Source organism: Talpa europaea (genome assembly GCF_964194135.1).
Source record: "Talpa europaea genome assembly, chromosome: 4".
Classification (NCBI taxonomy): Eukaryota; Metazoa; Chordata; class Mammalia; order Eulipotyphla; family Talpidae; genus Talpa; species Talpa europaea.
Window position 1 is genome coordinate 2413223 of NC_140070.1, and position 22843 is coordinate 2436065.

General features: G+C 61.7%; 1 protein-coding gene across 1 annotated transcript; it reads left to right on the forward strand.

Annotated features, from left to right (window-relative positions):
• Positions 1-1321: 1321 nt before the first annotated feature.
• Positions 1322-12983, forward strand: FAM167A (family with sequence similarity 167 member A; the record flags this gene model as incomplete). The annotated part of the gene is made up of 2 exons (XM_084231438.1): positions 1322-1675; positions 12720-12983. The coding sequence occupies 2 exons, from the start codon at positions 1322-1324 to the stop codon at positions 12981-12983; spliced, it is 618 nt and encodes a 205-aa protein (XP_084087564.1).
• Positions 12984-22843: the final 9860 nt, after the last annotated feature.

A 22843-nucleotide genomic window follows, 5' to 3' on the forward strand; every position in this document is an offset into this window, starting at 1 on the left:
GACCGGGGCTCCCCGCCCCCGTGCATTACCCCCGTCGCTGCCTTTCGCCCCATTCCCGTCGCCCAGAGAGGCGCCACAGCTCCCGCATTGCTGACTCCTGCCAGAGCTCCCCTGCCCAGGCGGGTCCAGGTCCATCTTACCCCTGCCTCCCCGCCTGCTCACTCCGAGGTGTCCCTGTCCCTGTTCTTCGGGGGCGCCCTCCCTGGCGTCCGTCCGCATCAGCGCAGCGGCGCGTGCTCGCTCAGGGCACTGCCCAGACTTGAACCGGCCTGAAGGTCAGGGACGCTCTCCTCACCCACTCCCTGCGCTGCCGGCCCAGCTCCCGGGCCTGGGTCTGGGCACAGGAGTCCTGGCTCCAACTCAGGCCCTCTCTACCCGCCCGACTCTCTGGGGCAAGGCCGGGCTCAGCCTCCCCAGAGGCCGGGAGGCCCCAGCAGCCGAGAGCTGGCGCCCTGGCCGGGGGAGCCGTCGGGAGCCGTAGGTGCCCCTCTCCTGGGGGTGAATCACAGCCTCGCCCGCTCTGTCCTGGGCCGCTGCGGCCACTGTGGCTGGCGGCTTCCAGGGGGGGTGAGGTGAGGTGTTGGTCTTGGAGGCGGAGGCTGAGTGTGTCCCGAGGACAGGCTGTGGCTGGGGGGCGGGGCAGGGACCCAGGGGGCCTCCTGCCCCTCGAGAAGCACCCGCGGCCCGGTCCTCCCGGAGGCTCTCGCGAGTCCTTGCGCTCCTCGGGTCCTGCCTGTGTTCTGGGGACACCAGGGGCCACGGGCTGCAGCCGGCACTGAGAGCGAGGCCCCACGGCCACACGGGCTCACGTCAGCAGGCTCACCCCGCCTCGCGCTGGGTCCGGCCGTGGAGCCGCCTCCCGCCGGTGCTGAGCAAGCAGCCGGTCACCAAGCCGCTCTGGGCCTCAGTTTTGCCCTCGGGCCTGGGCCGGGAGGGACAGGGCTTACATCCTTCCGTCCTTCCTGCAGGCCCGCACCGGCCGGCACGTCCCCGGCTGCCATCCCCGCCAGCCTCTGATCTGCCGCCGCCAGGGCTCCCCAGTCTTCTTGGCAAAGCTGCCCAGAGATTCCTGCTCGCGCTTGTCTGTTCCTGCCTTCGGGGAGCCTGGCACCCACGGGGCTCCAGGCGGAGTCTTAAGCCCTGACGTCGGCAGCTGCTCCGGAGGCCTCGTCCGGGACCCCGGCAGCCACTCTCTTCCCAGCGATGCCCTCGGGAGCCTCGGCCCTGGCTGGATGAGACCATCCCAGGAGGGACCCGACCCAGCCGCCCACCCCAAGGGCCGCGCCTCCCTCGCCTCCCCCATGCCTGGCTGCCCTGCAGAATGTCCGTGCCCCAGATCCAAGTGGAAGAGGTGGCGGATGGGGGCGAGGGGGTGATGGCGGCAGCCCTGCCTCCTGACGACCACCTCCGGAGCCTGAAGGCCCTCACGGAGAAACTGAGGCTGGAGACCCGCAGGCCCTCCTACCTGGAGTGGCAGGCCAGGCTGGGGGAGCAGACGTGGTCCCTCCCGAGGCTGGCTGCTGAGAAGAGGGGGCAGGAGGAGCCCCTGCTCCCGCCGAGAGGGCCCCCTCCACCCGATGGGAGTGCCGGCGGCGGCCGCGGGCCACTGTCCAGGGGCAAGCTGGAAGGCTTCGAGAGCGTCGATGAGGCTATAGCCTGGCTCAGGAAGGAACTGGTGAGTGGGCACCCCCTAAGGGCCCCCAGAAAGCGGGCCCTTGTCTCGGTCTCTCTGCCTGCCCCCATCTCACTACCTCTGGCTGTTAGTCTCCGTTTCTCTGCCTCTGCGTCTCTGCCTGCCCACCTCTAGCCCTCCCCAGCCCACGCTGTCTCCCGGGAAGTCGGGGGGGGGGGGGCCTCATTGCAGGCAGCCAAGAGGCACGGGAGTGACTGTGAGAACCCGAGCGGGTTCGGGGTGTCCCCAGTCCTCTGATGTCTCTGGAGAACATGAGCCTCACACCCTCATTCCCAGGCCACCAAGGGGCACCTGGAGTGTGGCTGCCTCCGTCTCTCTGACATGCTCCCAGCTGCCCTCTGAGGTCTCATCCACATTTCTCACTGGGCGGCCCCTTCCTAAGAGTTGCCAAAGGCACCCTGTTGGACAGAGCATGGGGTGAATGTGGGGTGAGTGTGGGGTGTGCGTGGGGAGAATGTGGGGTGAGTGTGGGGTGTGCGTGAGGTGAGTGTGGGGTGAGTGTAGGGTGAGCCGTGGGCACTGCACTATGAGCTGTTTCGTGGGCCGTGGACACGGTCAGTGGCCCTGGCCACACCAGCGTGGCTCCGTTCATCTGATCATTTGCTAGAGTGCCTGAGGGTGGGTAGTCGGCTCTGGGCTGGGCACCTGCTAGGTGGCGTCTGTCAGGACGTGGGTGTGCAGGGCCACGGGCCATTGCAGAGCAGACAACCCCTGGTCCCAGGTGTGGTGGCCTGTCCATGGGCCAGGCGTGATGCTAGTTTCCCTATCACCTGCGGTCCAGACCCCACTTGCACCAATTGTGAGCCACAGGTGACTGCAGGTGACCACAGGTGAGCCACAGGTGAGCTGGTGATCAAGGCCCAACTGCCTTTCAGAGCCAGTGGGCCCACTGGCTCTGGGCCTAAGGGGTCAGTTCTGCAGGGTTTGTTCTGCAGAAAATAAATGGGCCAGAAATCCTCACGAGTTGACCTCAATAATGGGGGAGGCGGCCTGGGGTACTCGGGTATTGATTAATTGCAAAACTCTCTTTGGTTTTCGTCTTTGTCACTGCGCCAGCTGCCAGAGCACAGGGTCCCTGTGCATCTGCCCCCAGTAACTGAGCGTGACCGGCGGGAGCCTTGGGCCTCCCCATCACCCGGGGTGCTCCTGGGGTGGAGGCCAGGCCAGGCTGAGATGGTGCCGGAAGTGCACTGCCAGACTGGATTTCTCGCCAAGTCCCGTAAGCTGTGGCATGGGTCACCACAGGCAGCCCGCGGAGAGCCCACATCGGGGCCGGAGGCTGTCTGCAGAGGGTGCAGCTCCGCCTGGGGGCTGCTCTCCCCGCCCTGCCCCTGCTGTGCCACTGTGCAGTGAGCTGTGTGAAAGTGGCTGCTAACCGAGGCTGTCCGGGAGCCCAGCCTCACACGCACACCTCACCTCACGCTCACATGGTCACCTCTAGCCCCCACTTTACAGAAGTAGAAACCGAGGCTCGGTAGTGGCCGTGGGACGGGGCCCATGGTGGCTGGCCAAGCTCTCCTTGCCAACACACTGTGGGGAGCTTTGATTGTGCTGGCTGATTCTGTTGGGGTGCAGGGGAATGTCCCCCACCCCTCCGGGCTCTTCTTGGGCTGGATGAGTAATCAAAATGATATCAGACAGGTCAGCCAGAGATGCAGTCAGTCCAGGGCGTACGACAACTTACATGTAACTCCTAGAGCCATGGTGCGGCCCGCGGGCTTTTCATCCTGCGTCAGGCCCCGGGCATCAGGGACAGAGAGGGGAGGCTTCATGTGACACAGGACAGACGAGAAGGGGGTGGTGTAGTCTGAGCACACAGACGAGATTCTCCTAGAGGATGTGTCTCCTGATGCGAAACCTGCAGCTGGACGGGCCCCCACGGCGTCCTTCTGGGTCACACAAGGGACAGTGACGGCGTCTGCATTAGGAAGGGGCGAAGGATTCAGGCCAGGACGGCGCGCCCCTCGGCCTCCACCTGCCGCTCCCACCCCAAACCACCGCCTTCTTTGAGTAGGGGGCACAGGCCTTCGGGGCTCACGGGGCCTGACCGGCCTCCAGAACCCACAGCAAGGTGACCAGAGGCTACGCTGGGCACATTGAGAAAAGCAACCCCAATTCCTAAAGATGGAAAATGCATGGCACGGTGGCAGAGAAGCAAGATGAATCAGTGTCCCGGCCTCGCTCGCTCCCCACCTCCTGACTCTGCCCACAGACCTGGAGGCTGCCGATAGCAACTCCGTTTGACAGATGGGTAAACTGAGGCTCGTGGCGGCAGGTGGCTTGCCTAGGATTGTGTGACTACTAAGTGGCACAGCCCAGCTTGAACTCAACTTTGTCAAGGAGGGGCGGCAGGAGGAGGGGCGGAGTCCTGGAAATCTCTGTGGCTGCGAGCTGGAGGGCCTCTCAGATGCGGTCCTGTAAGAACAGGTTCCGACCTCTGAGTCGATGGGGGCCTTGATTCCAGATTCCCTCCAGGTTGCACCCCCATGCTGCCCGCTGGCCCACAGACCCTCTCCCCTGCCCCCTTGGGGAGCCAGGACCAAAAGGCAGAGCAGACTGTGCTCTGGGCTGGAGAAGGGGTTCAGAGGGCATCCCAGGACCCAGGCAGAGTCCTGAGCCATCCCTGCCGTAACTGCCCCTTCAGCTGGGGGCCCTGCCTGTGGGTGGACCCAGTAGAGTTCGGTGCACTCTAAACTGCATGGCCCAGGAACCACACGGAAGAGTCGGGGTAGCCTCGGACGTGCAATTCTGCCTGCTCTCGAGATCAGCGGCAGAGGCAGCCTGCAAAATCCTTGGGTCAAAGTGAAAACAAGCTCACCATTTGAACCCCCTGCCCATTCTCAGGTTTTTAAATCCCAGTCAAAATGTTACACACCGCTAGTCGCTGTTTTCCTGCCTCACCTGTTCATGTGTTGAAAGCATCTTTAAAAATAAGCTGCTTTTTTTTTTTTTTAAACCCAGCCAAAGAAAGTGGTTTCAAATAACCTGTTATATTTTGAGCTGGGATCAAGTGTCTGCTCTGCCCAGGACTGCCTCTCTGCCCTCTTGTCAGGTTCAAGTGCAAACGCATTTTCTCCTGTGGAGGCCGAGCTAGCAGGATGGAACTCAGTGGGGGCAGCTGGTGCCACACTCCCGGCTTGACAGGGGCGTGCGGGGCTCAGCCGTGGTGTGTGTCTAGCAGCCAGCCAGCTTGGCCGGTATCTGACATTGTAAGGCTGTCCCCAAGTGGTTAGGACGGGCAGCCAGCTATCAACGGGGACCCCCTGAGACACCAGCCATGGGGGTGGAAGGCCCCAGCCTCACCCAGACAGGGCAGTTCTAAGGCAGAGCAGCTGCCTACACTTGATTCTGGTCTAGAGCCAGTGAGGTCACCCAGCTCCAGGGGCCGCCTGCCTCCCAGCTCCCCTCTGGCGGGAAGAGGACAGCCACCTCTCCCTGGGACCCGCACAGAGGGAGGGTTTTCCTTCAGATTCATGCATCAGGGCTAGGGGCCCTCAAGTTACTGTGACGCCTCCAGGAAGGCCTGACCTTTGGCTCCTGGTCTCAGAAAATGTGTCACCTGGCAGCTGGGGGCAGCCTGATTCCTTCGGGCAGAGGTCCGCCTTGCTGTCCATCGGCCTCATCAGGGCCAGGCACTGTTGGGCAGCTCTGCCTGTCCAGGCCACACATGTGGCTCAAGGCTGCAGCCCCAGCTCTCTACCTCCTGGAACTGTTCTGCAATTCTGGCCTCACGAGGTGGCCAAGTGGCTGGCTGGGTGGGGAACCCTCAACCCTGGCCTGGCCCCTTAGCTGAGTCTGGAGGCCACCTTGAATACTGGACTTGGTCCCGGAGCTCGAGCCCAGGAAGAGGGGCTCTGCCTTGTGACTTCGCCCATTGCTGACCTGAAGACATGCTATATGTGGCTCCCGGCCCCCAGCGCACCCCATCCCTGGGGCCAGGGTCATTCTGCGGTGAGAATTGGGAGGCAGCAGGTAGCTTTCTTCTCCATGCCGCTGTGTGGTCCCCGTGGGGCCCCCTGAAAGGTGTTTATGGTTGTGAGGCCAGGGCAAAGGAAGCCAGTGAGTGTTAATAACTCCAGGGCCTGTGAGCAGAGCCTCAGTGGGACCCTGGGGACAGCAGCTCAATTCCAAGCTCTGCTGGTCGACGCTCTCGGCCGGGCTGCCCACAGGGCCCTGGGAGGACTGGCAGGTGCAGGTGCAGCCCTCTGAGCCTGACGTGACCCGTTTCTGCTGGGTGACATGGGAATGGAGTGAGAAGCCTGAAGGTGACAGTAACTGGACTGTGGTCTGTTTATCGCCCCCGAGGCACCTTTACGTGTAGTGCCCTGGAGCAGGCCGGGCCGTGTCTGCTGTGCCCACTCTGTGGATGAGGAGACTGAGGCTCAGAAAGATGACAGATCAGAGAGGTTAAGTGACTTGCCCAAGGTCGTATGAAGGACATGGCGCCTGTGGCTGCGGGTCCAGACTCTGCTCTGTACAGATGTTCACGGCGGGGTGGGGGTGGGCAGGAGTCATCAAAAAGCCGGGTTTAACGTCCTGCTGACTTCAGAACAGACTCATGTGCAGGTTAAGGAAAGTTAGGGGCTGAAATCCGCCAGTGCCCTTCAGTGGAGACCAAGGCGGCCAGGCCCTCGTCGGGTTCAGGGTGATGGCCCCCCCGGAGTCCCCCATGGTTATTGCTTTCACATCAGCATCCCTGTGCCTGAGGCTGAGCCCTCCCAGTGTCGGGTGGCCCCGCCCGTGTGCACCAGCATCCTGCATGGATTTGGGGGAGGGAAGGACACAGCATTCAGAGCTCAGCAGACTAGACCCTAAAACCTCAAGGGGCAGATACAGTTCTTCCGAAACCCTCACCCCATCCTTCTGGTAAGCCAGCTTCCCTGTGAAGATGGCAGCTTGGCCCAGAGTCTTCTAAGTTTGAAAAATCAAGATGTTGTTGTGTAGAGCTGGACTCCTGCTACAGGGGACAGGGTCTTCCTGGTGGGGCCGCCCCCACTCTCCTCGCGGCTGGCCTGGCCCGCACAGAGGCAGCGGCTCCCCCACCACCCCGCCCGGTGGCTTCCCACCCACTGTGCCCAGGCCCGGGACGTCCAAGTCACCCAGGCCGCCTGCATCCTGTCGGGCCCCCAGGTGGAGGTGCAGAGCTGGCTACGGTAAGGGGGCGTCACCTGCCAGGAAAAGGGTCCCCAGGAAATGGGTTCCAGCCTTGTCTGAGCTGGTAGCTCCCTGGACATCAAGTCACAAACCCAGTCACAGACCAGACCACAAAGCCTGGTCTCCAGGTGTTTGGGAAAAATGGTTCTGATTTTTCCCAGAAGCATCACCCAGCGGCTTGCTCAGTGATCCCACCCGTATCTCCTCGCAGCATATTCTAGCTCTTTCTCAGACCAAACCCTAGATCACATCAGGAGCGCGGTTTTATCCGGACTTCTAAGTGAGTACGCCCATGCAACCCAGATTAAGACAGTGAGCTGCGCCGTCAGGCTAAATTAAATAAACCTCTAGATGGGGACAAACACGGTCTCCAGGCTCAGGGGTGAGAGCAGAGTGAGCACGCTCCGTGCGCTCGTGCTGGGCTGGCCAGGACGTCTGGGCCCCACACCCGGTCATGCTCCCGCAGCACTGAGACCAGCGTGACCTCTGGCCGGAGGGTCGCCTACGAGCCTCGGAAGTGGGTTGTCCGAGACTTTGGATTGGGTGAAGGGCCGTTTGACAGGAGCTGGGGCGCAGGGGCTTTGTAGGTCTACAGACGGCCTTTTGCTTTCTTCCGTGACCAACCGCCGGAACAGGGCAGTTGCCATAGAGGTCAGCAAGTGGGTGTCTGTGTGGGGCTGGCAGGAGCTCAGCCAGACGCTCATCATCATCTCTCTCTCTCTCTCTCTCTCTCTCTCTCTCTCTCTCTCTCTCTCTCTCTCTCTCTCTCTCTCTCTCTCTCTCTCTCTCTCTCTCTCTCTCGGCCCCACCTCTCCTGTAGTCACGCTGCTCATCCTCACTGTCGCAGCCTTTTAGCCTCACCTCTAGGCTCAGGTGCTCATACTTGCACATGACACCCCCTGCTCCAGGTGTCCACCATCAGGCCCGCGTGCCTCGCGCCTGCGCTCCCAAGCGCCTCCTGCATTAGCACCATCAAGGCCACAGGTGAAAGCCACAGAGGCTCGTGGCATAAAAAGCCACTCACCCAGCAGTCCTCTTGCCTGGCCCTGGAGCCTCCTCGGCCCCTCCCCCCCAGCTCACTTGGCAAAGCTAGCGTCTCCCTCCGCCTCCTGCTCAGCAGTTTAATCAGCTTCATTACTGCTTCCAGCCACTTAATCCCTCCCTGGGGACTCACCTTCTGCCTCAGGAGCAAGTGGCTTTGGCTACAGCCCAGGCTGGACCCCGCGCACAGCCACCCTGAGGGGCTGCCACCTGCCCGCACCCCTCCTGGCGCGCCCTCACCCCTGCGCCCCTCACCCCGCCGGCCTGGCCCCCCACACAGCACCTCCCCCCTCGCACCATGCTGGGCCCTCACACAGGCCTTTATCCTGAGGGCCCCAGAGGGGCACTGGCCTCAGGGACAGTTTTAGGGCCAGTGTCTCATTGTCTAAAGGAGGCTTAGAACTGGACGCCCAGGCCCGCCAGGCCTCCACCTCGCGCTCGGGCTGGAGGGAAGGGCTGGACACTGAGGTGCCCCTTGCTCTACTGCTCGCCCGGCTTCTGCCGCTTGGCTGGTTGTCTCCCGGCTTCTCAGCACCCTGAGCGGCCCTGGCCCCTTTCCCTGGCACGGAGGGGCCCGGGTTCGTCCCCTGCCCCAAGCCACACAGCGGGTGAGGGCGGCGCTCGCGGACCCAGAGTCTCTGCTTCATCCCACCAGCGCGTCTGTCTGTCTCTGCGTCTGTCTCTGCGTGAGTCTGTGTGAATTGTGTTGTGCACGTGTCAGAATTTCCCTCTTTTTTCAAGCCCCCCTCTCCCCTCCCTCCTAATCTCCGAAGTGTCTCTGCGTTCATAGCCCCCCAGTCTGCTGAGCGTTCTGTCCTTGTCCCCGCTCCACCCGCGCCCGTGTCCCCCGGTGCTGCCCGGCTCCCTGCGCCGGCTCCCCGCGCCGGCTCCCCGCCTGCTCTAGCGGCATCCGTCTTCCTCCTGGCGGAACCGCGTGGCCTGGGCAGCCGCGGCCCCTCAGGCTCGCTCTGCGTCCTCGTGACGACGATGCTGCGTGAACTCTGTGCAGCGCGTGAGCTTGTGGCTGCTGGTCCCACGCGGTCCAGACCGGCGCTGAGCACGGGCTGCTGGCGGCCAGTCCTCCGACTGTTCGCCACTTCCAGGGAACCCTGCTCTCTCCGAAGTGGCTGCACCTGCTTGCAGTCCCCAGGTGTGCTGGGGCTCCTCTCTCCTTCTCCCAGCACTGTTGTTGGGGTCTTTTAATAGATGTAACTAATGTGTGCCCTCCTCACGGGCGCCAGGGGGCACCTCGTGGCTTTGACCCGAGTCTGCCTGATGAACAGCGATGACTATTTCTCTACCTGTTCACCTCTGGGCATCCTCTCTGGTGAACTGCCTACTCCGTTCCGCTGCCCCATGTGCTAGTTGGTTGCACCCAGATTTTCACCCCACCTCTGCCGCCTGTGGGGCCAGAACACCCCTGGGTGGAGGTGGAGAGGCCCCCAGCTCTGCGGCCCGTGTGACCCAAGGGGCCGGTGCACAGCTGGCTGAGCCCAGCCAGTTCCTCCCCTTCTCTGAGGCGGGTTCATCACCATCTGTAAAACAGGTCCAAGAACGACTGTCTGGAGTTGTGGGAAGAGCCCATGAAATCACATGTGAAATACATGGTGCGACGTGCGGCGGAAGTCAGCCGTGTCCCCCTCCCACCCAAGGGTCCCCTGGCAAAGAGGACAGAGAGGCTGGAGGGCTCCCCCACCCAGACCTGCTCTCCGTGGCACCCTGGGCCTACGGCTCCTCCTGCTTACTCCCAGATGTGTTCAGTGAAAGTTCCTGAAAAGGGTTAATTAGCCGTAGGAGCCTTGGGGCTCTGCCAGGTGAAACGAACCCATCACACAACTACAGATACCGGAGCAGGAGCCGCTTGCAGGAGTGAGGTTCCTGGAGAGACGGGACTCAGGTGGGCAGCCTGGGGCTGGGAAGGGGCGGGGGCTGTGGTTTATTGGCGTGAGGTTGCAGTTGGGAAGATGGAACGTTCTGGAGGTGGGTGGTGGGGACGGCACTTGATGCCCCGGCTGCAGCTTCCCAATGGTTCAGGCGGCGCCATTTTGTTATGTGTATTTTATCACAATGAAGAAACACTTTGGAAAAAGCGCCTATTGGCCTTGCACATTCTGCTGGAGCCCCCGGGAGCTGTGGGAACTTGTTGCATGGACTTGGATGACGACAGCCTTCCCTCTCAGGCGGGGGCTCAGTGAGTAAGTCACTGTGGAGTGACTTAGTGCCGAGTCACTTTGGAGCACCCTGGTGGCCCCCAGTGCCGTGGGACGGGGTCCACAGCTCCCGGGTCGCACTGGAGCGCAGGGTCCATGTGTGGCAGCTGACGCGGCGGCAGGGATCACACGTCACATGTCATCGCACGCCAGCCACTCCCTGCACCAAGACACGGCCCCAGCAGCCAGGCCACCAGGGAGGCGGCGTGCAGGCCCTGCCTCGTGTGCCGCGGGGCACGCACGGGCAGCAGCCACGTCCTGGCCTGCCAGGGCGGCGGTTTGGTTTCTTCTCTCCCTGGGGCAGAGCTGGACGCCTCTGAGCCGAGTGGGCAAGGCAGGGCTCCCCCAGCGCCCAGGACAAGCAGACATGGCCTTACTGTCTGGCTCACTGGCTCTGATGGGTTTTAAACCCTAAATTGTTCGCTAACCTTTGACTGGATGTTTGGGCCAAAGAAAACCAGCCTCAGCCCCCGTCTGCTGACCGCATCTCAGTGACTCGCGGACACCTGCTCAAACCTGCACTTCTCCGCCTTCACCGGATCTTCTCAGGCCTCAGAGCCAATTCCTGAGGCTGAAGTTCAAAGCTGAATCACAGGGCTCCTGGCTCTTCAAAGAGATCTGTCTTCCGGTTACAACATCCCCCAAAGAGACGTGGTTCGAGGGAACGTCCCAGCCGACGTTTTCAATCAAGGGATGAACGTGTGCCCGGACCATCTCAGGCAAGCATGACCGTCTCCCCCAGAAGGGCTCAGGCAGCACCTGCCCAGGCCCGCGCGTGACCAGGGCGCCACATAAATCAGTGACAGGCAACGCCACCGTCAGCGCCCCCGTCATTGAGTTGACGAGACTCTAGGTCCATAGAATTTTTGTGTGTGTGTGTGTGGGACCCTCACCGGCGGCCGGGGAACGAACTGGCGCTGCAGAGGCAGCGGGCAGCCTCGCAGCCCAGGCCTCAACCGCTGCGCCACCAGGGGAGGCCCAAGATCCATAGCATTTCTGATGGGCAATAATGTGGCTGTTCTGCCCAAGGATGAAGTAAACTAATGAGCTGGGAGCTGTAAACTCATGCCAATCTTGCATTACACCCTTGGCGGACCCCCAAGGCAGACCTTCTACCTTGCTCTTCCTCATCCACGAAACGTGGAGCAGGAGCAGATAAAAAACAAAAGAGGAAGAAAAAGCAACAGCAAATGGCTTCCTGCCGCAGTCGTTTGTGTTTCTGCCCTGCTATATGCCGGACTCCACACCCGGGAGGAGAAGGTTCGCGCCTCCCTGGCATTTCACGGTTGATTTTTCCCCATCAGCGAGCGGCACAGCTGAGCATCAGGGCGCTCCTAAAACCATCACCACTTGTGAGCGCCGGCGCGGCAGGCGTGAGAAGGAGCCAGCGCTCACGTTAAGTGGGAGCAGCTGGCCGCCTGGCTTAGTGACGGGGCTGTTAATGGAAAATGCTCCGTAGGGGCATCCTGTGAGGTCCCGGGAGCCCCCCCACCCCTGTTTCTGTCTCCCCCCGCCCCCACCTCTTCTGGACTCGGAGGAGGACATTCAGCCGACCTGCCCTGCGGCCGCTCCCAGGGCTGTGTGCAGATGAAGGATAGAGCAGGGAGCGGTGGGCATCACACCCCTTCAACAGAAGCGACACTGAGGCCCTAGAATTACCACGGACCTTCTGCCTGCTCGCCAAGCCCAGCCCTGGCTCCAGTGCCCCCCACTGCAGCCCCACGGGGGGCCGGAGCTCGCGGTGGGTCGTGTGGGTTCTGGAGTCAGACCCCAGGCCCTGTGCCCGCCTGGTGTGTGCAAGCTGGCGCCGACACCCTTAGCTGAGCCCCGGCTATGTCTGTGAACGTGGTGAGGCCCTAAGACCCCGTCAGAGACTAAGTACCCCCATTCCTGTGTTGAAGCCCTAAGCCCCACAGGTGGCAGTTGGAGGTGAGGCCTTTGGGGGTTGATTTGTCCCGAGGAGGTGGGTGGTCAGCGTGGGCCCGGGGTGGGACGATATCCTGAGGGGTGGGAGGGAGAGCAGAACTTTCCACATCACCGAGCAGGGGCACCTGCGAGCCAGGAGGAGGGGCTGGGCAGGATCCAGCCAGCTGCTCCTTGGCGGGGATTTCTCAGCCTCCAGAACCGTGAGGCGACCCACGTTCCCTCGAGCCAGCCTGGTCCTCCGGGAAACAGTCTCTGTCTTTATATTTGACTCTTGAGAACACAGGAGCATCGCAGGCGTTCCGAATGCTCAAAGCTGCCCAGCTGACCGAAGCCCTTCGTGCCTGTCCCCACCCCACCCTGGCCCGCTGCACCCCCGATTGCATTGACCGCTCCCGCCTGTTCGTTACACTGACCCCAGCGCACAGATCTGTCAACAGAGGCTGAGCTGGAAGCAGGACTGACACGTGCCTCTTCCAGAAGGAGCTGGACATTGGGGTCCAGCCTGGTGCCATGTTCCTTCAACAAGCATGTCTTCGCCCCCCCCTTCTGTCTGTCTTCTCAGCTGCTCACTCTCAGACCCGTGGGTGCCCCAGGCAGACCAGTCGGCCGTGCAGGCCATCAGCGGGTGTCCTGTGGGTGGCTGTGCCTACGAGGGCAGGCCATCCTCCCGCTCAGTGCCCACCCCTCCCTTCCAGGCGGAGATGCGGCTGCAGGACCAGCAGCTGGCCCGGCAGCTCATGCGCCTGCGCAGCGACATCCACCAGCTGAAGATCGAGCAGACCTGCGACCTGCACCGGAGGATGCTCAACGACGCCACGTGTGAGCTGCAGGAGCGGGATGAGCTGTCGGACCTGCTGTGCGAGTCCCCACTGGCCTCCTCCTTCAGCCTGTCCACGCCACTCAGGCTCATTGGCGTCACCAAGATGAACATCAACTCCCGGAGGTTCTCTCTCTGCTGAGAGCCCGGAAGGGGGCCAGAAAGGGGCCGAGGAGCCAGGACAGGGCAGGAGGGCAGGGGTGGGTGGAGCGGCCCTCGGTTGCCCCAGTGCCTCTCTGCAGACCAGGGCTTCCTGCAGCTGGAGAGCTGGGAGCCCCCCAGGCCTTGTAGACAGGAGCTCCCCCGGGGGGGCCTGGTGGTGGAATCTGGGGTCCCCCTGACTGGTTCTGGCTCAGTTCCCTGAGAGTCTGGAAGGGCCACTCCATCCAGACTGGGTGAGAGCAGTTCCCCCCATGATGCTCTCAGCCACACCCCTGCTTCTGGTATCATGGGTGCTGGGAGCTGGGATCCAGAGGACCCCCGAACTGTGATTCTTGTGGAGGCCTTCCAGGGTGTGATCAGACTGTCAGGGTCCATTTCGCTCTTGCTGCCCTTCAGGGCTGAGTCCAATTCACCTGAACAGGTGACCCAGCCACTGTACAGGGATCCTGGAACAGAAAACCAAAATGCATGACAAAGTAGAGCTTGGGGGTGCAGGCCCCACTCCAGTGCCCCACGGGCATGGCCCCGCACCCAGCCCTGGGCGCTGGGTGTGTGAGCACAGGTAACACGTTTCAGACGTGTGCTGGGATACTTTAGTGCCCTGGGTGGGGCATGATATGCGCCCTCTGTGGTGTCCTGGCCACACCTACCAGCCCCAGAGAGCCCCTGGCCACCCCCAGCTGGGCAGCGCCGAGGAGACCCCGTGACCAGCCCCGCAGTCCGTCGTGGGCCTCGGTCCTGGGTGCCCTCGGGGCCAGCAGCATTACCCACGTCACCAGCTTGTCCACCCCAGGAAGACCAGGGCCCGGAGCTCACCCCGCCCCGGGCCCCGGCTGACTCACTCTGCTTGAGTCAGGCTGGTGCTAATCTGTAGCTAATTTGTACAAGAGTTAAGTGTTTGATTTTTGTCCAAGCGGTGAAGTCAGCTGGGCAGGGCAGGGCAGGGGTTGGGATGAGAGTTTTCACCTGTGAGGACAGAGCCCCCCATAGTCTGGAAGGTTTGCCTGGTAGGAAGCCATGGTTGGGGTTCCCATCGGGCCTGTGGGGGCTCCCCTGTGAGGTCCCGAGTGGCCCCCTTGCTCGGGCGTCAGGACCAGGAGGGGGCAGGGCCTCCGCCAGGGAGCCCAGAGCGAGAGCATCGGCGAGTTAGGCTGCTGGAGGGTCACCGGTCAGTGAGCCGAACCCCACTGTGGTCCTGACGCTTTGCCAGACCCCCTGATTGCCACCCCCGCCCCTCCCCTGGCCCCTGCACACCTCCCACCTCAGAATATGGGGGCCAAAGTCAGCAGTGCCTGACCGTGGGGCCACGGGACCCCCTCACCAGCCACCACCCCACAAAAATGGGGTGACCTGCCCTGCTGCTTTCCCCAGTCCCTTCCTGTGGGTCACCTGGGGGCTGGGCACATGTCCACCTGCCGCACTCACCACACACGCACACCACTCGTCACCCACGCCACATTCACAGGACACACCGGCACACTCGTCCCACACTCACCACACGCGCACAAGACTCCGCAGGAGAGGCTGTTTTTCCTTGTGGGCCGGGAGTGGAGCAACCAGGGAACAGCCGTCTCGGGACGGCCAAGACTGTGGGCTTGTCCCGCAGTTCCGGAGCCTCCCCAGAGCCAGTCCACCCCTGCTGCTCATCGCCACACCGCGAGCTGCACGGGAGCACGGCCTGCGCCCCCAGCCCACCGGGCACCCCAGCCTCCTTGCCGACAGGCCCTGCGGTCAGGGCCCAGCCTGGCCCCCCACCTCATCACTCCCTCCAGAGACACCCAGGCCACACTGGGAAGCTGCTCTGTACTCTGGAAATAATGCCAAATTGATGCCTTCTAGAACCCAGTAACTGGGAAAGTCAGATCCCACTAACGCTGAGACGTGAGTCGAGTCCATTGAATCAGCGTCAGCTGGCGGTGGGCCGCCGGCGCCATCCTTTCTCTGTTCTCGGGAGGACGCTGAGCCCCAGGGTGCGTTTCCAGATGGGTTGATGTCTCAGCCATTCTGCTTCGCCCCTGCCAAGGGCACTTTATTTGGGGTGTAAGGGAGGAGGTGAGGCAGAGGGTGTTTCCAGCTCGTGCGGGCGCGTCTGCTCCTGGTTTCCATGTCAGCTCAGGAGAGGCGGGTCCATGAGTCCCGGCGCCGGCCCAGGGCAGCCGTCCGCTCCTGGGCCTGTCCCGTCTGTCCCCAGGGACCCCGGTGTGGACACGCATCCCCCGGGCTCGGAAGGTCTGTCCTCCTTGGCCCCGCCAGTGACCAGGGGCCTGTGACACAGCAATACCAAGTGCTATTATTACATAATCGACAATTTATAATTTTATTTTTTATGATCATCTGTTTCTATATTGGTGGTAGAAAAGTGAAATTAAAATATTTCAAAAGAAGGTGTCTGGAAAGAGAAATTTGCTTCCTTTTAGCTTGTTCCGGCACGCCCGACCACGCTGCGGGGGAGAGAGGTGGGAAGGAAGGGCAAGGGGCCGTGGGCCACGGGAGGGGGAGAGATGAAGCCCCCCCACTTCGTGCCTCCCCCGGGGCTGCTCGGGGGTAGCCGTTGGGACTCCCCAGTGTGGACAGCGAGTGGACAAGGTGTGAGTCAAAACACGCAGCCGGAGCGGAGCCGGAGCAGCCCTGTGTCACTCGCCCCTGCCAGCCGAGACGCGGCGCGGGTTTGGCTGAGGTCAGCGCGGGCCTGCCAGGGGCCTGCCATGGGCCCGAGCCTCGAGCCACGGTTATTCCATCCCCGCTGACGGCGCTTGGCGCCCGGGGCCAAGCTCTCCCGACACAGAAGAGCGGGGCCGAGTCCAGCACCTGGGGTCCCGCCACCGAGAGGCCCCACGGAGGAGGGGCGCAGACAGAGGAGACCGAAGACGCACCGGGGGGCAGAGGCGCCCGCGGCCTCTAAGGACGAATGATGGCGGGAGGGGAGTCGTCGGCCCAGGGCTGCTGAGGGCGAGGAGGCAGTGGACGGGGGACAGGCTTGGCGGGACAGAGGGCAGCGGTTGCAGCCACCTCCGTGCAGGGGTGGGCAGAGTGGGGGTGCAGGGGTGGACAGAGTGGGGGTGCAGGGGCGGGCAGAGTGGGGGTGCAGGGGCGGGCAGAGTGGGGGTGCAGGGGCGGGCAGAGTGCGGGCGCAGGGGACATGGTGGCGTGGAGAGGAGAGACGGCGCTTCCTGGCGGGCGTGCTGCGCGGGGGCAGAGAAACGGGGCCAGCTCTTGCAGTGATGTTCCATAAACGGAGCCGCCCGGCCAACGGGCTGGCGCCCTGGAGACGGAGACGCGGGGGGCGAGGGAGCGGAGGGCGCTGGCAGCCACCACGGCCGCGGGGAGGGGGGCACGAGAGGCTGTGCGGGCAGGAGACGCTGTGGTGGCAGCACGGCGGGAGGCTCCTGCGGGGGAGAAGGGCCGGCACATCGCCCTGCTGGCTTCTCGGCTGCTGTGGTTTCACAGGGGGCGGCCTGGGACGACCCTGCGCTAGGCGCCCTTGGTGTCGGTTCCCCCACAGCATGCACGTCTCTGCCACGTTTGGGGCCTCTGGAGACAAGTGCAGGCGTTCTGTGATCTCCGCCGTGGCCACCTGTGGTTAGAGACCTCGGAGGTCACCACCGTAGCCCTCCTCCGCGAAGACTGCCCAGCCAACGGCGCCCACGGAGGCCAGCGGCTTTGCAGCAAAGAATTTTTTCATCTAAGTCTCTTGTGGATATTTTTCCCGCATATGCTATCGCACACCGAGCAGACGGGAGAGCAGGAACCACTTCACATGTGCCGAGAGCCAGAATGTCCCCATGTGCGGCTTGGTGGCCCTGTGGGTTGGACGGCGGTCACTCGGGCCGGCGCTGTCTCCAAGGGGCCCTGGGGTGACCGCAGAGATCCAGAGACGGCGAGTTAGCACGAGAGGCAGGGGCGGCCAGTGCAGTGATGGGCGGTGCTGGCCGTGGCTGGGGCTGTGGTCACACTGGGGGCAGCGCTGGACTCTGTTTGGGTGGAGTTTTCTCCACCATGTCCACCCACTCACAGTCCAGGCTGGAGAGGATGTGCAGGCAGGGACGCAGGAGGGGCGGAAGGCCAGAGGCAAAGCATTTTACAAAGGAGCAAGTCTAGTGTTGGAGGGAGGAACCCAGGGGAGTAAGGAGGAAGGAAGAGACGCAGGGACTTGGGGTGGGGGTGGCGAGCTCCTCTGGGAGTGGCCGGAGTGAGCACCAGAGACAGCTGCCCAGGAGGGGAGTGACTGCCGCGGACCAGCACAGCAGTAGACGATGAGGCCACCTCAGGGTTGAGAGAAGCGTGCAGGGTGGTCAGGGCGTCGGTGAAAGAAATGACAAACAGACACACTTCAAGAGTGAAAATCTGAGTGTAATTTTCTTTGAGTTGGTGACCAATATATATATATGTTTTCCAAAAGCACAGGAATGAATATCAAAGAAATCAGCTTGCTCATGGGCTCAGCCTATCACCATCAGGGAGGTGATCTACATAACAAGCAATGACCATTACAGAAGAAAGGAGGAAGTTTAGAAAGACAGATAAGGGATTAAAGTTTGTAGTTCTAGAAAGACGGGATAAGACTTTTAGCATTCTTGTAGTGGTTCTTGGTGGTCGTTATCTTTTGATAAGCTTCTGCCTTTTTAGGGAACTTCCTCTGCTTCAGGGTGTTATGCTGTTCTCCCCCTGCACGCTGGTTGCCCAGCCGGATCTAGGGACCGTGGCGAAAGCCATTCCTAAAGATCACTGCGGGGGGAGGTGCAGCAGGTATGTAGGGTTTTGCTGTTCTCCCCCTGCGCGCTGGTTGCCCAGCCGGACCTACGGACGGTTAGCCCTAAAGGTCACTGCAGGGGGAGGTGCAGCAAGTGACAGGTGGGGTGGGTGCAGCTTCTGAGACCCGCCTGCCTCCCCATAGCTACTCTGTGTCCCCTGGAAATCGTGTGCTCCAGGCTGGGGATGGCCAGCACCCGGAGCCCATCTCGGCGTTCCTAGTTAGCAGGGGCGTCGAGCAAACACTCCCTTTGACAGAGCCTCTCCAGGAGGTTCTCAGGGCCCAGGCTGTGGTCTGCCGGCTGGGGCGGCTGTGGGGGCTGCCAGCGAACAGGGCCCCGCCACTGTGGCCACCGTGGCCACCACAGTTGGGGAGGCCCAGGCAGGCGCCTTCAGACTGGGCTATTTTAAATACCCTGTTGGCAGGCGCTAAGCAAGCAGGGGTGGAGACAGCGAGGCGGTCTCCGAAGGAGCGGATTCAGCCAGGGAAACCTCAAAGGCATCTGAGGGCCAGGAAAGCAGCCGTCCCCGCTCCGGCGAGGGGATGAGGGAGCCCTGGACGTGGCACTGCAGCAGGACAGGCAGCCGAGCCTGCGGGAGCCCCACATGACATCCCTGCAGGCCACGGTCCAGCCCTTGGCCCAGACACTTCCTGCACCGCAGGTCATACACACCCCCCAGGCGCCCTCCTCTCCAGAAGGAACTGACAAACTGACGAGGGAGGAAGGACAACTTGGCAAAGAAGGTGCGGAAGCCCAGACCTCCCCATGCTGGCCACAGGGAGGGGCGCTCCCCCCACACTGTGCTCTGAGTGCCCCCTGGAAGGGCTGCCAGGCCTGGGGCACAGGAGGGGGAGGGCAGTGCCCCCTCTATTCCAGCCATGCCGGGTGGGGAAGCACACAGGTCCCTCCCACTTCCAGAATTCGCTGCAGGGAAGGGGGGACTCACAGACTGGGGAGACTCAGCACTAATTCAGGGCTCGTGAAATTGCCTGGATTTCTGCGAACTCAGACTTTGGGGCTCCCAAAGTCTGGGTGATTCTCGAGCGCCCTCTGTCTGCCCCTCGTTCTGCCGCTGCCCCTGGGGGTAATGACTTCACATGCTATTGGGGGCCGACTTGTGACCCCTCAAAGCTCAATGTGGAAGCCCTGCCCCCAGGGCCTGGAAGGCGACTGTGCTCAGAGACAAGGCCTGCAAGAGTGAGGGCCCGTGGGGCCCCTGGGTGGGTCCTGAACCCCGGGGCTTGTCCTCATGGGAGGAGCTCAGGACACAGACGCCCACGGGCCAGGCCAGGTGGGGCCACAGGGAGGAGGTTGCAAAGATAAGGCGAGAACTCCTGGGAACTTCTTCCCCTTTCCACATGCCCCCAAGGCGCCTCACGTTGCGAGGCCCACGTTGTGTGCCGTGCAGATCTGTCCAGGGAGCTTCATGAACTTTCTGTGGGTGGAGGGCAGGGCCTGGTCCTAAGCGCAGGCCTCAGCTCAGCAAACACCAGCAAGGAAAAGGCTTCCTCCCTGGGATCCATGGTCAGCACTGGGGTGCCCCCTGGTGGCAGAAATCTGTATGACTGTCTCTTTTTTGGTCTTTTTCTTTTCCAGATTAATTTATTTGCGCACAAGAACTGGGGTACAGGCCAGAGGTGCACGGGTGAGAGGATTCACAAGAGACAGAGTGGGGAGAAAAACAGGCAGATCCACTGAAATCCACTGCTGAGGGGAGCAGCGGGGAGACAGGAGAGGTCTGCTGTGCCATGTGGGTAGCTCCCTGGCCGGGGATCGAACTCAGGCCGCAGTGGCTGCCGATAGCTTGATAGTGTTGTGACTTAACCTCTTGTGCTACCAGGGAGGCCCCTTTTCTTATTTTTAAAATTGCTTCATTCTGGTTGACACCGTTGTTGTGTACTGGAAGTGTAGCAGTCATTGCTCCATTAAAAATTACCCTGGGGGCCTCCCTTGTGGTGCAGGTGGTTGGTTGAGCGCCGCACTGTGAAGCTGTCCGCAGCCTCTGCAGCCTCTAGGTTCAATCCCAGCCAGCCGGAGAGAATCCCACATGGCACAGCAGACCTCTCCTGTCTCGCCCGCTGCTCCCCTCAGCAGTGTATTTCAGTCAGTCTGCCTGTTCTGCTCCCCACTCTGTCTCTGGTGAATCCTCTCACCCTCCTGCACATCTGGCCTGTACCCTGGTTCTTGTATAAATAAATCTTAAAAAGAAAACTATCCTGTACCTGTTTCCTCCATGAGGTAAGGCCCATGAAAGAAGGAGTCTCCATGTCTTAATGCCCTGTGTGGCCCTAGCTGATAGGCCGCCTGGCACACAGTAGGTGTCCTGGAAATACTTGCTGAATGACTAATTAATGAGCTCCTGTCTAACGCCTCAGGGGTGCCCCTCAGGGCTGTGAGCCAGCTGTTCCCGGATCACTGCAGGCCGCAGAACATGCCCCAGCGCCTCAGCACATCTAAGCTCACGGGCTGCAGGCTCCCGCCTTGGATGAGTCTCTGTGGAAGCTGCACATTTCACATCTAGACCTGAAGACTTCAACTGCTTCCACCCAGAAGCCCTGTCCTGCGGAGTCGCGTCACCGAGGACACCGAGCAGCGTGGTTACCTGTCTGTGGCCCCTGCAATGGAAACCGGTGTCTCCAGCCTGTCCTCAGCCCCTTCTGGCTCTGCTCTAAGAAAAGGGGTGTCCTGCAGCTTGCAAGCCCCCTCAGCTGCCAGCTGGGCTCAGCCCCGGGGGAGGCAGCACTGGGGATGGGATACAGGACAAGAGAAGCTGGACCCTCCCCCCACCCCACCCCCGCCCTGCCCAGACCGCACCTTGGCATTGAGTTTTCATGGCTCAGGCCCTTCTGTGGTCCAGGTGCTGCCAGAGCAGCCGGGCCCCTGGTGACCACTGGGCCGCCTCCCTCTGTCCCTCAGCCCAGACTCGCATTAAACTGTGGGTTGAGGCCCTCCTCCGCCCCGGTAACCAAATCCCTGCATTAGGTCTCCTTCACCAGAAATGTCTCCTGCTTAATCTTTGGCTGATGTTGCAATTTCAAAGTCAAATACCAACACCCCATGAGGAGGTTCTGCTCCCCCTGCCCCACCCCCACCGGCCTCAGGCTCTCGGGTCCATGATGCCCAAGCTTGGGCGGTGATGGCCACACAGCAGGGACGTGCCTGGCCACTGCAGTGCATGCTGCACAGTGGTTGAGACAGTGAATTTGTGGAGCATGTATTCTGCCACAAAAAAAAAAAGTTGGGAAAAAAGATCAAGAGGAAGAAAAGTAAAAACAGCAGGTCACAGGCCTCCCTGGTGGCACAAGGGGTTAAGCACCGTACTATGAAGCAATCAGCAGCCTCTGCAGCATGAGTTCGATCCCCGGCCGGCCAGGGAGCAACCCATATGGTGCAGCAGACCTCTCCTGTCTTGCCCACTGCTCCCCTCGGTAGTGTATTTCAGTAGGTCTGCCTGTTCTGCTCCCCACTCTGTTTCTGGTAAATCCTCTCACCCCCTGCATCTCTGGCCTACACCCCAGTTCTTGTATGCATAAATAAATAAATCTTAAAAAAAAAACCCAGCAGGTCACTTTTATGTTTAAGGGGGGAAGGGCAAGAATCTAGTGTTTGAATTGCTTGGGTATGAATTTCAAAGGCTCTGGAAAGATGCAGAAGAAACAAGAATAAGGTTTACCTGGGGAGGTGGGGGGAGGGTGGGAACGGGGCAGATGGGGGGCAAGGGTGGTGACAGCTGTAGCAGTGTCCTTCCCAGCACGTCCTAATTCTATATAAACAGTCTCAGAAGTTCCCAGCTGTGTATGGAAAAGCAGAAATGCCCCCTTTGGAGGGCTGCCTAATGGCCAGGTGACCGCCTCAGAACGGTGACTTCTGTGGGGTTTACCTTGACCTGCCACTGACCAGTGCTTGGCTTTCTGCCTTATCTCACCAGGCTAAGCCTTTCCCTCTGGAAACAGTCCCAGCCATTGAGCAGGGCCTGAACCCTGAGCTGACCCAACTGGGGATACGTCCCTCTGGAAAATTCCATTTTTCTGCCTGGGTTTCTAGGTCTCCAGGGACATGCCCTCACTTGGTGACGCTGTACCAAGCAGTCCTAGACCTGACTGCTAAGCCCCCGCTGTTAGGAAGGTTCAGGCCCCCTGTCTCAGCCTCTCTGAGTGCTGACCACTCCCAGCTGTCACAGTGTGGGGAGAACCCAGAGGTGCAGGGAAGCCCTCAGATGCTCCCTCTTCACTCCAAAGCACTTACCTTCCCTTCCCTCTACACCACCCCTTGCTGCCCTCCTCCTCTGGGGCCTTGGCTCTGCAGATCCTGCATTCCATCTCACATCCCATTCCATCCTGCAGACAGCTGAGCTCAGAGCTGGGACCTGCAGCAGCTTCGTGATGAGGAAGGTAGTACCTCTTGTAAAATCGGGAATTCCTCCCGGCTGGCCAGGTCTGTCTCGGGGCGACGAGGGCACTGCACAGGGCCTTGCTTCACAGCTATTTGTGAAACAGTACACTCCGCCCATGCGACTTTCTGGAGAGAGCAAGCCGTGGGCGGGAAGGCTGGGCCTGAACGAACATTAGCCTCTTGACGATGCCTTGGAAGCAGCTACTGTGAGAATCTCCTCTCTCCCAGCCCCGCCCCGCAGGTGCCTCCCACCCGCTGTCCTCTTTGCCCCCCTCCCTAGCAAGCTCCATGGGCGTAGGGCTGGGCGTGGGTGAGCCAGAGCTCCCTCCAGGTTCCTGGGGCCTGATTGGGGCTCCCCTCAGGGAGTTGCACCCTGATGCTCCCCAAGCCCCTTTCCTCCCCCAGCTGCCGGGCCCCACCTGAGAGCTTTGCACCTGCGAAGCCTCCTGGCGGTGCTGACACTGCATCCTGCACCCCCTGCGTCCTGGGGCCCAGGCCCGGCAAGACCAGAGGCCCAGGCCAGGATGGGAAGGAGAGCGGGTCTTACTGGGTAACAGACCCAGAGGCAGGGGTGTGCACTGTCCCGGATAAGCGCTGTGGGCCTAGGGGAGGGGCCCTGGGGCCTGCCAAGCTGCAGCGGGACACGCCTGCCGCCGTGTCGACAACATGGCATCCACCTTGCCAGGCCCTCTGCCAG